This window comes from Apteryx rowi, unplaced genomic scaffold (assembly GCF_003343035.1).
Source record: "Apteryx rowi isolate R43461 unplaced genomic scaffold, aptRow1 scaffold_14, whole genome shotgun sequence".
In the NCBI taxonomy this organism is placed as follows: domain Eukaryota; kingdom Metazoa; phylum Chordata; class Aves; order Apterygiformes; family Apterygidae; genus Apteryx; species Apteryx rowi.
In genome coordinates this window covers 2,406,998-2,423,491 of record NW_020447641.1, presented here as the reverse complement: position 1 = coordinate 2,423,491, position 16,494 = coordinate 2,406,998, and the positions used below count along the sequence as shown (strand labels likewise).

The 16,494-nt window shown below is 38.2% G+C and overlaps 2 protein-coding genes and 1 non-coding gene across 4 annotated transcripts; 2 read left to right on the top strand and 1 right to left on the bottom strand.

Moving 5' to 3' along the window:
- The first annotated feature begins 338 nt into the window (after window positions 1-338).
- On the top strand, window positions 339-6,773 carry RPL5 (ribosomal protein L5). 2 transcript variants are annotated; one of them, XM_026057472.1, is made up of 7 exons: window positions 340-450; window positions 542-657; window positions 2,181-2,315; window positions 2,930-3,132; window positions 3,940-4,117; window positions 6,059-6,147; window positions 6,609-6,773. In XM_026057472.1, exons 2-7 carry the CDS (start codon window positions 619-621, stop codon window positions 6,706-6,708), a joined length of 744 nt encoding a protein of 247 aa, XP_025913257.1. In that variant the 5' UTR covers window positions 340-450; window positions 542-618; the 3' UTR covers window positions 6,709-6,773. The 2 variants fall into 2 exon arrangements, with proteins under 2 accessions (XP_025913258.1, XP_025913257.1); XM_026057473.1 differs by lacking the exon at window positions 2,181-2,315 and having other exon boundaries at window positions 339-450.
- Window positions 3,756-3,851, top strand: LOC112961954. Its single transcript, XR_003252173.1, has one exon. It is a non-coding gene; the product is annotated as a small nucleolar RNA SNORD21 (small nucleolar RNA).
- FAM69A (family with sequence similarity 69 member A) lies at window positions 6,615-14,515 on the bottom strand. Its single transcript, XM_026057471.1, has 4 exons — window positions 14,314-14,515; window positions 13,901-14,008; window positions 11,850-12,026; window positions 6,615-10,484 (listed from the first exon to the last, which is right to left on the bottom strand). The coding sequence occupies exons 1-4, from the start codon at window positions 14,431-14,433 to the stop codon at window positions 9,672-9,674; spliced, it is 1,218 nt and encodes a 405-aa protein (XP_025913256.1). The 5' UTR covers window positions 14,434-14,515; the 3' UTR covers window positions 6,615-9,671.
- Window positions 14,516-16,494: the final 1,979 nt, after the last annotated feature.

Below are 16,494 nucleotides of genomic sequence, written 5' to 3'. Positions count from 1 at the left end.
GCGGCCCTTCTGGTGGGGTGGCAGCGGGAGCGCGGTCGGCAGCGCAGCTCTCCGGGGAGCCGCCTCGCGGGCGGCAGCGCCGGGAAACGGCCCCGCTCGTGACTTGGGGCTCTGCAGATTAACGTTTAGTTAACCGGCGCCGCTGCTGGTTTTCTCCCGAAACCGTCTGAAATTGTGGGGAAAAATGTGCCTTGTTTCCTGTGGGAAGGCTGCAAGCTCTATTTTTCTACTTATTGTGGCTTTTATGTTTGAATATATGAGAAAATTAGTTATTTATGTTCTCGCTATAGTTTTATTCATAGCTGACTTAATTTCGTTAGAAGGGCCATTGGTTTACTTGGTTATATGTTAATAACATCTAGTTATATTTCTTGTTCAAGGGGTTTGTGAAAGTTGTCAAGAATAAGGCCTACTTCAAGCGATACCAAGTGAAATTCAGGAGAAGAAGAGGTATAGTTAAATCTTCTGTAACATTATAAGACACTGATGGATGTTTCTACTTTTCTTACACATTTTCAACACTATAACTGTTGTTTTTCAGAGGGAAAAACTGATTACTATGCCCGTAAGCGTTTGGTGATTCAAGATAAAAACAAGTACAACACCCCTAAATATAGGATGATTGTGCGTGTTACCAATAGAGACATCATTTGCCAGGTAAGGTCTGCAGTGTTTGGCCACTTGGTTACTAACCTTCCTAAAGTGAAATAAGCAGAGCTTTAATGAAGGGGAGGGTGGGGTGGAGAGAGCTCTGGGCTTTTAGGCCTGATCTAAGCAGCTTTTATATTGTAGCATGGTTTGTCAGAGCAGAACAGTTCTTAACATTGACACAACTTCTGTAATAGAGTGTATTAATAATACAAATCACTAGTGTCAGCATTCTTGAGCAAGGTTATTTGTAGTATAAGATTTTACTCTTGTAATGATGCTGAGATATGTAGAAGGTTTTAGGGAGGAAAAATCTCTCTGTCTTCCCTACTGTCTTTAAACTTAAAATGCTTTGAGAAGAGGGCTTTTTTTACTTGTCTGAAGATGGCTAAGTTGACTGCGTGACCTGTCAACATGCATTTACTATTACATAATCTCAAAAGGTGCCTTCTTTTTCCAGAGGCTTTTATGATGATGTTATGGTGCTCTTATGAAGCAGATATGTCTTATGATAGTTTTCCTGTGAGATTAGAGGAGACTGATAAATAAGCGTAGTAGGCATCTCTTTATGGGTATTAAGTATTCAGTTGTCTGTTGCAGCATCTGATACAGTTCCTTACTGTGGTTCACTTTCTCAGATTATTTTCAGAATGTTTTGATCAATTTTGAAGCTGAAGATTTAAGTTTGTTCTATCATAAATATGTTTTGTTAAGCTTAAAGAAAACTAAAGCATTTATTTGTAGTTTCTTTCTTCATGGAATAATCTGTAGATAACAGTAAAGAAAAGAATGACATTTTTACAGTCAGTTCAGACTAAACTATATGACCTTGAAGAGGCTATTCCATCTTTCAAACTCAAAATACAAATCAGTAATGGCAGGTGCTTATATCTGACTGATAGTCCCTTTCCAGTATGTAGGAACTCTGCAAGGAGGGGGGCAGCTTTTGGATGCAGAGGAGGTGTGGGAATGAAAGGGAGAAGGTTCTGCATGTGAAAGGAACAATAGAAACAGATCTGATATTGCTGCTGTCTCATAGGAGACCCCTGAGATTGACAGTCTCAGATCTGTTAATAGAAATCTTTCCATAAGGTTAGTAGCAGTATTATCACAAATGTTATATTAGATGCTTTTGCTTATTTCAGAGGTGTGTTGTATGTTGTGTTACATGAGAATTATATGTAGAAAGTGGGACAGAGTCCACCCATACCTGTAGTAATCCTTTGAAAGGTTGCTTTTGTAGGCAGTTTTGTGGCCTCTTGATATAGGTGGAGAGGTAAATAAACTTAAGTTCTTGCTGACATTTACTTCCCCTGGTCTGATTTGAATTCTTTGCTCCCGTAATTGAGGTCTACAAGAAATGCCTTGAAAAAAGGAAAAAAAAGAAAACTTGTGAGCTAGGGTGTGAAGATTGGCAGTTTGTTGGACATATGTATACAGAATTCCTATTGGCTTAAGCAGATGTCAAAAAAAAAAAAAGGAAAATTGAGCCCAAAATTGGTGTGGGAACCTAATGCTTGTTTTGTTGTCAGATTGCCTACGCAAGGATCGAAGGTGACATGATTGTTTGTGCTGCTTATGCCCATGAGCTGCCAAAATATGGTGTGAAGGTTGGTCTGACCAATTATGCAGCAGCATATTGTACAGGTCTGCTGTTGGCACGCAGGGTAGGTATCTGTGAGATTGTCTAGGAATAATTGCTGTTTTTTGGTTTTCTTACAAAAGGGAAAGCCTGCTTTCTTAAATGGCTTGTTTGTATAGATAACTGACTTTGTCAGCTTCTCTGAATACTAACTTTTGCTCTTTATTGTATAGATTTGATGGCCTTTTATGATGTAAGGTCACAGTGAGAAGTGTAACAACATGCAGAGTTTCAACTCCAGCAGCTAGTTCTTAAGTCTCCGCACTTGGGTTTAGCAGAGGGAGGGAAGGAGGGAGTCGGGATAAAAGCGTAAGAAATATACCTTACAGAGTTTGAAAAATGTGTAAGCAGGATGCATCCATTTTCCACGTGAGCTCATGAGTAAGTTTAAGCATACTTGTGTACCTGCTGGAACAAGATGTTGAAACATAAACAGACACGCTTACTATGATTATTGTTATAAATTTTGTCATTAGTATGGAGTGCATAATTTTTGTAAAGGAAATTTTTAAAGCATGAAGATTTTACTGAAAATTTGTGTTCTGTGCTGGTGGTAGTTCTTCATTTCTTTAATAAAGGGAAAGAATTTCGGAAGATGTGATTTTTGTTTTGTTTTGTCGTCCCCCCCTCCCCCCCCAGCTTCTGAATAAATTTGGCCTTGATAAGATCTATGAAGGCCAAGTTGAAGTGACTGGTGATGAATACAATGTGGAAAGTGTGGATGGAAAGCCTGGTGCTTTCACATGCTACCTGGATGCAGGTCTTGCCAGAACTACCACTGGAAACAAAGTCTTTGGTGCTCTGAAAGGTGCAGTGGATGGTGGTCTATCCATCCCTCACAGGTAATTCAGTCTGTTTTGAAAAATCCCTTTAGAGTTACCTGAAACTTTTCTTTATGTGACAGTGTATTTATATTGTTACTTTATGTTGAAATAATTTTGTTACAGACATGGTAGTGATTATTTAGCCTAGGTTCTGTTTCTGTTAGGAATCTTGGACTATCAAGAGATGCTGTTAAATTTCTGAAACTGAATAAAACAGCCACATTGTTGCTTTTATTTTAAAACTGTCCAGCGACTGAATACATTTAAGCAAAGATCTTTTAATATTCATGCTGAATCTTTAGCAAAATGTATATATATATATTAATTTCACTTTGAAAAACTCTACATACCAGGTGCAAAGCAACTATTGGCATTTCCCGCAGTTGTAAAAACAATTGTAAGTCTGAGCAGTCTACCTGCACTTCAAATTTCCATGTGGAAGTTTTGACAGTTCCTGTCATGGGCTATGAATGACAGAGTCAAGATTTCTGGCAGCATTATCTAACATTGATATTACAGTTGGCTGCTGCTTTCTGATAGCCACAGTGGAAAAAAATTCTGAGAGTTGTTGTGTAGTTTCATATTCTCTTTCATGTTATCCTATACTTTCTTGACTCGCTGTCCGCTTTGCTGACTTGGCTGCTATGTGATGATACCCCAATGACTGAGCATTCTGTAGTTGGTCCTCGGTTTGTACATGATGTACTGCATTGTTTCAAGACGGGACTGATAGCAGCTGAGATGAACTTAAAACTTCGATTTCTCAATTTCCTTATTCTTTCCGTTTTTAATTAGAATTTTTTAACTATAACTGCTGTTTCACAGTACCAAGCGTTTCCCTGGTTATGACTCTGAAAGCAAAGAATTCAATGCAGAGGTTCACCGCAAGCATATCATGGGCCAAAATGTTGCAGATTATATGCGTTACCTGATGGAAGAGGATGAAGATGCTTACAAAAAACAGTTCTCCCAGTACATAAAGAACAATGTAACGCCTGATGGGGTAAGACTTGCCGGGCTGGCTCTTTTCCTTGTGTGTTAGTAGAGATGCTAATAACAGTCTTGCTTAGGGACTTCTCTAGTAATGCAAATAATCTTGATATGTAAAATAGTAATGTGATTCACATTGTATGCATCCATGCAAAGAAAAATATGCTTCCCATCCATAAGGGTTCTGTAGCATATCACAGGGCTCTTGAAAGTGAGATTTTTTTTTTTTCCTGTTTTGAAGCCTAACATTCTGCCTGTAAATCTGAGCTTATATAATTGCACCCTAAGACAGGCAATGTACATTTTTTTGATACTATGGAAACTAGCTCAAAAAGTTTCTGTGCTTGGCTACCCACTCATTCCTAATCCTGTGCCACAGCCTGTTCTTTCCTCAGCTGTAGTGCTTTTAACTGTGAGGATGTGTTCTACACTGGATTGTTTTTATGGGTTGCATGACCCTCTAGGTAGTTCTAGGTGTCAGGTAAATACAGAAAAACCCAAGATGGCTCTATTGCATAAACAATTTTCTCATGAAACCACATACTGAGTATAGTACACCTGACTTCAGTACTACATTCAGTTTTTGAATAGTTTGCATAAAACACTTTCTAAAAGAAGTGTAACATGACCAACCTTCCTCTTTCTCAGTGTAAAAGCAAACTTCTTTTAAATGGTTTATCTTGTTGTCTATAACACTCCTGCCTGGTTTCCCCCATTAGCAGTCCTGAAGCTTGGAACAAGCATTCTCATGTCCCTTTTTAGGCTATGGAGAACTAACTTCTTTCCTTATCCCTTTATGGCTTTTTTTTTTTTTTAACTTATCTGCTATTGGGTTGTAATTTAATCTTTATTAAAAAAGAATTAACGCTGCATTGTAAATGCCACTTTCATGTATTTTACTAAACAAACAATACTTGTTGCCTGTATTGCAGTTAAGTGTGTCTAGGGTTTATGTCAATAGCAAGAAACTTACTGTTTGTACATCTACAAAATCTGGGGTTCTTAAACATTCTTAAAACCATAGTTGTCTTTGGGACAGAGCAGCAGACAGACTGGGATCCTCTGGTAGGTTCTGCTGTTGATCTCTGGGCAGATCGCTTCCATTTTCTTATTATAAATGTTAAAATAATACTTTCTAAAGCTCTATGGCCTGCTGCCCAAAATTTCGTATGTGCTAGTACTCTATGAGCTGTCAGAAGTGATTGCTTGAGCGTAGCCTCTTCTAATGTATTTCTGTTGTTGCCACGTGCCTGCAGCCCTGGGGACGATGCAGAGACTGTCCTGATTCTTGTGAGACTTGTTTAATCTGTAGCTGTTTTCACAATTTCTTCCCCTCTTCCCCTCTTAGTAAGCAGCTCTGTAATGTGCACTAGTAGGATCTGATAAGTGGTAAGATTGCATAGCTATAGACAGGGCGTGTGAAATAACTTTGGTTTAATGTGGGTGGGGCTGAGTCTTCCAAGAGATTAGCTATATAACAAAGGAAAAGTTAAGTATTTTATTCTAGGCAGAAGTAGAATAACTTTCTATACAGCCTTTTAATTTAAATGTAGGGAAACTAGGGCATTGAAAACAGGCTTCAGAAGAAATAGTATTTCAACTGCAAGATGCTAGACTCTACTTAACAGACTTTAAGTAGTCTGTAGTTACTCCTAGGGCCTTGGTTCCGTATCTGTAAAATAAGAATAAAAATACCTTTTTATGGTTGTGTCTCTAAGCTGTGCAGTTCTTACATATGTAAGTATGTTGTGACAGTGATCTGTGTGAAGAAAAGGTTTTAGAGTCAACCAGCCACAATTACAGGCTGTATTGTGCTGAAACCTGTATTACAATCTGTATTGTAATGAAACGTGTTCCTAGTGAACACTCTGGTAAAGGCATCTTGTTTCTTGCTGCAATCCTACAGCTAGACTGCTATGAGAACTTATCAGCTGCTTTTTTTTGTTTGTTTTAGATGGAAGAAATGTATAAAAAGGCCCACACTGCTATACGGGATAATCCAGTCCATGAAAAGAAACCCAAGAGAGAAGTCAAGAAAAAGAGGTAAAACTTTTTTTTCTTTAAGATGAGCATGACTTCTCTGTTGAAGTGATTTTAGATGAGTTAAGTCATTCATACTGCAGTTAAGTGTCAAAACTCATGTGTATTTCAGATCAGATTAAGATGTAACTGTTTTGATAACTCCATGTCAGGAGTTAAGCAATGAGAAACTAAAATTTAAGAGTCATTAACTATCCTGAAAACAAAAGAAAAAACTAGAGCATGTCAGTGGCCTGAATAACTGGAATGTTGTTTTAAGGATGTATTTTCAGATCTTAGGATTTAAACTTCTGCAGTCTAAACATTCCTTGTGGCCTAGCTACCACCTTAAATCAAGCATGTTGCAGGAAGTAGGAGTATGTTTTAGGCATAGTATGCTTAATCACAGTCCTGGTGTACTGCTTTTTTGACAGCCTTTTTTGCTTATTTTACTTTGGATATCTTATACTGTACTTACATTGCAGATGGAACTGTTCCAAGATGTCCCTTGCCCAGAAGAAAGATCGTGTTGCTCAGAAGAAGGCTAGCTTCCTCCGAGCCCAGGAGCATGCAGCCGATAGTTAAGATGACTTCCRCAATTTTCTATCAAGCTTTGGAAAAAGTGACAATAAATTTATTGAGTAAGCAACTGTGTAAGACTGGCTTATTAATATATCTTATAAAAGTTTCCTGTATCTTTATAAGCCTGTTACTCTGTAGCCTTAAATATTTTTTCTTCAGAGGACTCTATGAATTGAACTGCTGTTGCACAGAAGAGAAGATGGGCAAAGACTCTAAAAACAAGGCTGCCACATTAGAATTTTATTCCCCTAACAAGGGGAAATCAGTTTGGTTAATTTTCAGTGTGACTAATATCAAAACTACTAGATACAAGAACTTGCTGCTTCCAATTACAAAAAGACTTTGAATTTTAAGAAGAAAGCTTTTGAAGTGCTTCACAATTTTTTTTTGTTTTCCTTTCAGCATATATAATAATGTTGTGGTGGATATATATGCAATCATAATGTTGATTTGCCTTAGCTTAAGGGGAAAAAAGGTAGGGGGGAAGTAGGAGTAGAGTCACAGCAGGCTCTAATACCTCTGTGCCCAAAGGCAGCCTCAGGCTTATAGGAGCATTAGACAAGTCATAGTAGGGAAACTGTTGATGTTCATTTTAACTGCTACAGTAATACATGTTAATTGAAGTATTGAAGCTTCCTCCAGTAACTGAAGTTGGTACTTCCAGCACCTGGTTCCAAGCTCTGGCCGTTCCTGAAAGGTACGGTCCTTAAGCTGAATGCTTTGTCAGTTAGTGACTAGCCAAAAGGGAATTTACCTTCAAGTTGCATATACATCCTTATTTATAGAGGCCTTGGCTTGCCCCTACCCCTTGTTTCTACCCTACCTCCTTTTCATAGACACATGCCCTTTGTTTCCCATTAGACTTACTGAAATTGTTTGCACACTTAAAGCAGGAGTCAAGTAGGCTATGTGAATGAATGTTTTGCTTTTAAGATACCAATAGATGGAAGATGTGGTAAGTACTGCTACTGAAAGAGAAAGGATGCCTTTGATTTATTGTAAACAAAAGTATTTTTCAATGAAAGTCTTAACTTGATTTAACAGCAATAAAAATGAAGGTTCTGTACAAACTGCACTATTAAACATGTTTCCAGTTATTCCAAGAAGCCATTTTAAAATGTTTTTTTCTGTCCCAAATCAAGTAGGAATTACATTCATATTTTTCACCAAGAAAGTTACCACTTGAGTTCTTTGCTGGTTACAAATAATAGTTGGAGGATATTATCAAGTTAGGGACAATAGTTAACATAGTAATTCTTAAACTAAAAAGCTGATGTTTACAAAACAGCACACTAAACCCAAGCTGCTTCCTATTACATGTGGTATGGCAAAAGATGTTTGCTTTCACATGTCTCTTGATGTTGATTTTGTACTCAAGTATAATGATTTAAAGAATGCGTTTAGTACAGGACATCCAAAGCAATTAAAGAAACCTTTTCAAATACTTAATTCATTTTTAACAGAGGTAAGAAGAACAAGCTTTAAGGGGTCAGATGTGTAGAGGTATATGGGTGACTACCTCATGAAAATCACTAAGGATTTAAGTACCTCATACCTAAAGTATTTATAAATTAACCATTAACAGATAATTGAGCACAGTAAGGTATTTTATGCACATCCAATTCTACACAGTTGAAGATAGATGTAAATCTGAGCAACAGCAGGGATGCAGATTAGAAGTTATACAGTGATCATGCCATGTGGAATGCCAGATTAAGATAGTTTATTTACTCATGACTTGAGATTTAATGACTCCTTCCCTACTAGGAAAGAATAGTAATATGCTGCAGAGAGTACCATTGCTTTATATTCTATGTAGTTCCTAGTTGTTACTTATCACACTCAGGCCCCCATTTAGTTTAAGCAAGATCTCATGATCTTGAACAATCCAACTTCTGTCCTACAGTTCTGGTCTAGCTCTGGCTTAGATGGTTGCTGCAACAGGTGAGGAGGATTTAAGTACAAGTCTGTAGCTCAGTTTGTATGGAGATTAAAGAATCAAGACTGGCCCCCAGCTGTAGTTTGTTAGACACTGAAATATGGAAGTTTCCTTTTCTAACTGTTCTTAACTTTCTGCTATCAGTATTAAAAAGTTAATTATCTTCCATTTTCATTATGAAATAGGTTAGTCCACAAACTCAAGTTTTCAAGATCTTCTACAGCTTATCTTGGGTTAAAGGTGTTGACTGAAGCACACGTCTGCTTTTGAAACAGATGCCTATATTGCTGCTAGAGTATGTACATCCTTTTGAGAAAAAAAAATTAAAATTCTTGGCTCCCAACATGGTGCACTATATCAGGACTTTTTAATTAAAGTTTTGAACTACTTAAACATTCAAGATGTAAGTATGAGGTAACAAGGTGTAAACAGAATCTAACTAAAAGTCTCATTAAAACCTGGAGGTTCTGGAGTAAAACTTTAATTTTCCAGACAGTTTAAAAATTATCTATTAATGTGCAAATTCTGCCATGCCAAGGTATTAGTAAACTTCAACCTCATAGTTCAGTTTATTCACAACAGCAGCTCAGATGCAGCCACATTGTTTGCAGTAGTGGTGGTTCTTCATAAAACTACTTGTGATACAAAAATTTTTGTAAATATTTCACAAGTGATGATTTTCACAGAATTGTAAGAAGTTATGTTAGTCTATGTGGTGGCACAGTGAATACTTTCATCCTGTTCAGGATCTGACAAAGTGCACAGAACAGTCAAGCATGCAGAGATGTTTATGTCCATAACACAGCACTGGAACACCAGAAGGTGCTTTTGGCCTCTGCCAGATCATTCAGTGGCATGTTCATTCTTTGAGAAGCCCTGTCATAGGGTACTGACTGAAGACAGAGTTACAGAGGCATTAGTGAAATCCGAGTAAAGAAATGTCTTTAAAAAATGCTGCAGATATTTGTTATCAAATGTGGTAGGCCACCTCTAGTGGCATCAATATTACCTCCTGGGGGTAGAGAAGCTAAGAATCATTTGTATGGGAAATTTTCTTCCACAGTAAAGTTTTTAAGTTATTGAGTATTAAAGAATGCTCCATTTCCATCTGATTTGCTGTGACTTTAAGGGCAATACACAAATACAGTTGTTTTTCTAGTTCTTCATGGATATCTGAAGGAGCACCACGAAGCAGATAGTCTTTCAGTAACTGACAGACTTTTGCCAAATTTGGCTGAATGACTTCTGTGGTACATCTCATTTTACTTTGGTCACACAAAGTTCTACAGTCTGTACCATAAACACAGTCCAAGTCCGAGTCACACTGACGATCTTTAATTATTTCTTTCAAATTCATTTCTGGCACAATTTTTCTCATGTCTATCATTTTCAAATCATATTTGTCATTATATCCCAAATTTTTGGCACTTGTATCACACATAAGAAAATTCCCGTAAGGTCCATGGAAAATATCTTCCACAAATTCTAAAAGCCCTATAGCTATTTTTGCCTTTCTTGGCCATGATGGAGTAAACCACTGATCCATGCTTCTTCTGAAGCCAGAGGGAATGAAAAGTTCCATGATCCATGGAAGGCTAATTCCATAGAGAGAGGTATATTCAACTCTTTCCATCATGTAGAGATCCCCACAGAAACCCATCAGTTTGGGAGTGTGTTCTTTATCCTGCAGGATGACCATTAATAGAAACTCATCTAGCTGCAGAAGTGCCCATGCAGACTTTGCCTCTGGCAAAGAAACTCTACCATCTTTGTTTCCATCAGCAAAAGATAGGATGAGATTAACCAATTCTGAAAGATTTCCTTGTTCACCCAATTTTGCCTAAAAACAAACAAAAAGAAGATTAGGCATGATTTCATTACCTGCCACCCCATCCACCTGTAATTCTCCCTCCTGCCATTCTCTTTCCATGAATAATACGGTAGATTATGCCATGCTCTGGTTTTCAGTGGTTATACATGTTACAGAACTTGCTACCAGGTGCCTGAAGAGCTTCCTTTGTTTTGTTTTCAAAGGCACCAAGTATATGAACTTCTGAAAGTGCTAGTATTCTTTGCATTTCAAAATGCAAACATTAAAATTCAAAAATTTTCTAAAGACTACTCTGACAAAGAACAATCTTATCCAAAAGTTTAAGTAATTTGTTAAAAAACTCTTTGTAGAATTCAGATGTTAGATCAGATTTAATTTTCATCTGATTAGACCTTGCAGATGCAGAGAAATTGCAATCAATTTCAGACAACTGTAAGATGTATCAACACACATTTAGTACAAATCTCATACTACAAGTATACTGCAGTACTTAATTCTGTTATTTGATATAACCACCTCCATTGTATCAGTATAGAGAAACAAGTCATTGCTGTAATCAAAACGGATGTCTTTTCAACAACTGTCAGTTCACACAGAACTCTGATACAATTCTTTAGTCAGACAAGCTTCCTAAATTCTCCTAAAAATTACTCTAGACTACCTATCTGCTGCTCATTCAACCTTAGAGACAAAGCTACTGTAATACATGACAACTAAGTCACTGGCTTTACATAATGTATCTACATGTATCTGCCTGCATACAGATATGCATGCTCAGCTAGGACAGATTTACATCAATCACTGGAAATAGGAGCTATCATAATAACAAAAGAATTTTAAGGAAATAGCCCCCCAAATCACTGCTGCCTGTCAGAATGATAACTGCATTCCAAGAATTCCACAGTAGCATTAAGACAATGGAAACAAAGACCACACTAACATAGTATAGAAAGAACTGAGAAATGTGTTGGTCATTCTGGTTAGAGAGACTCCTGCTAGCTCAGTCACCATAGTAATTCTTCCTGAACACAAAAAGATTGTTCAAAGCACAATTTAAACAGAATTTCTTGGCTAAAGTCCTGGGACCTGGTTACAAAAATGCCAAAATAGCAAATATATGATTTTTTTTTAAACTATATTTCCTAAACAAATTAAAGTTTTAGACTTGTAAGATGCATGCTAGCTTCCATCTGATAAAGAGGGAAGGATAAGAAGAAACACAATAATTCCTTCAAACTTCAAAGCATCTCTGGGACAAACTATTTTTCTGCTAATTTTTCTAACTTCACTCAAAGAACAAAGCTTATACAATAGGGCTTTCTCTCCAACTATAGGAAAATAAGCTTTTGTCAGAATAAATAAGCATATACTCACTTTAAAAAGACCATATACCATTTCTTTGAATTTCTGAACAGTGGTTCCTCTAGTTGGTTTATCAAATAGGACTATTTCCTTTCTTGGTTCTGGATCGGTACCAAAATCAAGTTGAGTAGCTTCTTCCATCTGGCATTTTATAACACCTTGCAGATTTCCCCAAATTCCTAAATAAATCTATGCAGGAAAAATGGAAAGAAGATAAAAGAATCGTAGAAGTCCTTCATCTAAAGATCAGCTGTGCTCCAAACACTGCTTTAAAAGTCAAGTAGCAACACAAAGCAGAAAGCCGAGTGCTTACTGACAGTGCACAGAGCCAACATTCAAACAAAGGCAAATTCAAATACAAACGCACTACTGCAAGCACTTAGGAGAGACTACACTGTCCAACTATAAAGACAGGGTGATAAACAATATACTGGCATTAGTACCATCTTTGCAAAAGTGTTAAGAGGCTTCTGTTTGGGAAGCAGGATAGCAGAGGTAGTATGCAGTACAAAAGTGTAAGTATTCTGTCAAAATGTGAAAGGATCTGGCCATCTCCCTGGAAACTGGATTCTATAACTGAAAGTGAAGAGTTCACAGCAATTATGTGTTTACTGCACTTTTAAAATCCACAAGGATTCAGTCAGAGGCACACTCCTTCACTTACTCTTCAGCTAGTAATCCACATCACAACATAATCCTCAAATACTTATCTTCCTGCATGTATTCATGAAGACATAGAGAAACAGAGTGATTAACCAATGCATGAGCTTTGACTTGAAATTGTAAGGTGTTAGGCAGCTACAGCAGCTTATTATAGAGGCCACTGCCATGGCTGCTGGTTCTTGTTCCTGACTCTGTTGAGGTGTCCTCTCAGCTACACAAGTGCAGTTGTAGAAACAGCTGTGCTATTTGCTGCATCAGAAAGCTGCTCCAACTTGATGCCTTACAAACACAAGAAAACCTGCAACACTTGCCAAGTCAGATCAGGTCCCTTCATGAGTTCACCCAAATCCCAGAGACTTGGGCCAGCACAGCTGACAGGGTACCTGCACAGCAGGAACTGCGTAAACCACTATCACCCCCCAAATGCTGTGCGAGACTGCAGCATGGCAGTTCCCAATCAACAAAGCATGATAACGTTGAAGACCAAAGCGTGTAACAGGAGCAGAACAGCACTGCTCCTCCTACCATGATGTAGCTTCTCCAGGTGCCTTTAATGCAAGGCAAGCTGCAGAAGGGAAAATTACAGTCTCTACCCCTTCAGGCACTCTGTTTCTTATGAAAGCCAAGAGAGGCTAGAGCAATCCTTGTCTACAGGATCCAACAGACAGTTGCTGTCAGATGAAGTACACTCCAGGGCTTTTTCAAGGCTACAGGTTTAGGAAGAAGGAAGATGCCACAGAATGGGTAGGTGATGGTGGTGGGGTGGTTAAGGAGGGTTTTACATGGCTAAACAGGTGCATGAAGGGGGGACCCATTTTTAGGACATGTGTCCACTAAATATTACAAAATGGCAAAAGAAAGTACAGAAATACCAGGATGTACATATTTACTCAACTCTAAGACTAATTCAAATTACTACAAAAGACAGTGTTCTCTGTTCAAAAAGGCTATTCCCTGCCCACCCCCGCATGGTGGTGGTGGTGGGGGGCAGTCAAAACCTCTATTTGCTGAACATCAGTAAAGTAGATACATTATGGCTAATTAAAAAAAATCATGAAAGAAAGTACGCAGTTGGTTAGACAGCTGAGCCTTAACAGAACACGTAAAGCAGAGTGAAACTGATAGCTGAACATTGTTATCTGTAATTTCTAAGGCCCTGCTCATACTGACTGACAGAACAAACAAATTCCAGGGTAACAAGACTATTTAAGGCATGTGTCACAGAATTTCTAGTTTAAAATACCAATATTTTGGTATGGTCTGCATGTCACAGCAAATAATGTTTGAAATAAGCTATGCGTAACAGATGTAGCTTGCTTACACTAAGGTCTGCTTGATAGTCTAAAAAACAATGTTTCAGTGAGAAATAATAGAGCTAGGTTAGATGTGTAAAGCCTCACCTGGTTATTGGGCTTTGTTGACAAACATTTTCCAAAATACAGAGTTTCTTTCGCACACAGACTGCTACATGCTGACCCATCAATAACTCCAGTCTTGTATTTATCACACTGAAACAGACAAGGAGAAAAATATTTAATGAAATTGCCTAAAAACAGGGGCAACAACCACATCTCTCCCAACACCTGACTCATGAAAGAAAAAAAAACAACTAAGAAAACAATTCAAAAAACCCTATCCCCAAACACTGTTATTTAAGAAATAATCATTTTTTAACCCGTAACAGAAGATATAATCTTATTTTAACATGACAGAATAGTATCATTTGATTAATTTACATGTGGCACTGACTGAACTGACTGCGGAATTAATTGGGGCAAATACTTCAGAAGCAAGCCATGCTAAATATACTTACTATTATTTTCCTACAGTCATGTCCTCTGCATAGCTCTGTGTAGGTGGAATACTGAACATACATAATCCAGCTGCCAATAAAAACTACTAACCAAGAGATAAAGAGATACTTCATCCGCATATATGAGAAACGTGCCTAGAGGACATAAAAAGAAAATATTTTCCATAATCCATTCAGCAGCAGTCAGAACAATAGAAAAGAAACATGACTTGCTATTCCATCTTTAAGAACTTGACTTCCATACTGATAAAATAAGCAGACTACAGTACATGGAACATTTGCTTCCATCAGCAAACAAAACTGACAGGGGAGGTCAGTTTGACTCATTTGGGCGGAAGGAAAATAAAAGTATAAATAAACAGAATAAAAAAGATGACAGGCCCTCACAGGGCAAGCCAGGCTGCAAGAACCAATTTGATAAAAATTGGAAGTGGGCAGATCTCCACTATTTGCATTTTTCCCCTAAGACCAGTTACTCCTGTACTGCTTCTGGCAAACCAAATCCAACAGACCAAGAATCTGGTCAAACAATAATCTGTGTTCAAGTGTAAATATGCAACTTTAACATACAGTGTGCAGGGTGAATATCAGGGAAAGGTTCCATATGCTGAAGTCTCCCATTCCTGCCTTGAAACATCACCAATTCATTTTGTGAGTAAAATTGCTTTGCGCTAGCCTCACCTCCAGCGGTCTTGTCCACAACTGTGGAAGAGACGTGCTGTTTCCATGACCTCCCCTTTACTTTTTCTCCCCCCCGCCACCCCAATTGAAAAATGTATTTATAAATTCAGAATTGATGGGGGAAGGGAAGAGTGCCAAGTTCCTGGAAAGAGAGGGAGCAGGTAGTGATCTGTTTCTTCCTCTCTCCCGGGTCTGGTGTGCTAACAAACAGTTTGATTTTCATACTACAATCAGGATTAGAAAATAACTAAGAAGTCAGGATCAGCTTTAGCAACAGGAACATAAGGAAAGTGCACAAAAGCAGCTATACTGGGTTAGATGCAAGACCCATTTCCACCAATATCCTGATCCCTAACAGTGGCTACAGGTAGATACCTAGGGAAGAGTGAGAACGTACTATATATCTCAAATGCTCTCCCATTTTCCTTTTGAGGAACTTCCTAAGCCAGATGTGATTTTCTATATTTAGTAAACAGCACCTTATTTATCTTTCATGAATTTATCCAGACTCCCTTAGAATTCATGCAACTTTTTAGCATCCACAACACCTTTTGGCAATTAATTCCACAGGTCTACCATTGACTACACCAGGGGTGGCGACAGGACTTTATTTTGCTTAAATCCAGTTCTTATTACCTTTGTTTTATGCCCCTTAGGTCACCTATTGGAAGAGATGATGAATTATCAATCTCTGTCTACACCTGTCATGACTTTGTAGGCCTCCATCATACGCCTCCCTGCCATGTCATGCCTTTTCCAAATTGACAAGTCCTGCCTTAGCTGTTCCTCATAGAGGAGCCAGTCCATGTGTTTGGAAAAGGTTCTGAGAAAGGCAGTAATGAGAAGGTTTTGTTGTACTCATCACAAATATACATGCGAATTTAACCCGTCATATATACAAGTTTCAGATGGCTCCATCTGCAGGAGAGAAAAAGCACTGAAATAATACCAAATTACTAAAATTTCATAGTAATTAACCTAGATCACAGTGAATGGAATATATCGCTTCACCTTTTACACATTTTATATTTTAGGAAAAAAAAAATTATGTTACTGAAGAAAATATTTTTCTACAAATCTAGGAAGATGATTATTTTAGAACACAAAGATCCTTTGCTTAAAGTTTGCTAGATTTCATAAGTATATGCTGGCAAGCAATTCTTTTAAACGTGGGAGCTGGCTCAACCTCCGTCTGTCTGCTTGTACTTCATGAGCAAGTGGGCAGCGCAGGGACGCTGGGAGCTGCTGGCAGGGATGCCCCAAGCTGCCCCGGGACAGTGGTGCTGCAGGGAGGCTCAGGACACACCACCGCCACGAAGACAGGGTCGGCCTCAGACCCCTCGCATCGTTGCAGAGCCCACAAAGCACATGAAAGTACAGGCTGCACCACTGAACTGCGCTTTGTTCTTCCTGAAGTAAACGACACTGTGATAAACTTCTGCCGTTAGCAGCAGTGTGGGCATCAAGGACATCCATGTTTGCTCCTTTTGCTAACAGGCT

What these genes read in the sequence shown, in the direction of transcription:
- RPL5 (XM_026057472.1), top strand. Translation starts at nt 619, where the DNA reads ATGATTGTGCGTGTTACCAATAGAGACATCATTTGCCAG. An exon ending in GGTCTATCCATCCCTCACAG is followed by an intron (nt 3,133 to 3,939) that starts GTAATTCAGTCT and finishes GCTGTTTCACAG; the next exon opens with TACCAAGCGTTTCCCTGGTT. An exon ending in AGAGAAGTCAAGAAAAAGAG is followed by an intron (nt 6,148 to 6,608) that starts GTAAAACTTTTT and finishes CTTACATTGCAG; the next exon opens with ATGGAACTGTTCCAAGATGT.
- FAM69A (XM_026057471.1), bottom strand. Translation starts at nt 14,433, where the DNA reads ATGCGGATGAAGTATCTCTTTATCTCTTGGTTAGTAGTTTTTATTGGC. An exon ending in ATGACTGTAGGAAAATAATA is followed by an intron (nt 14,009 to 14,313) that starts GTAAGTATATTT and finishes TGTCTGTTTCAG; the next exon opens with TGTGATAAATACAAGACTGG. An exon ending in TGGTATATGGTCTTTTTAAA is followed by an intron (nt 10,485 to 11,849) that starts GTGAGTATATGC and finishes GTTTGTTTTTAG; the next exon opens with GCAAAATTGGGTGAACAAGG.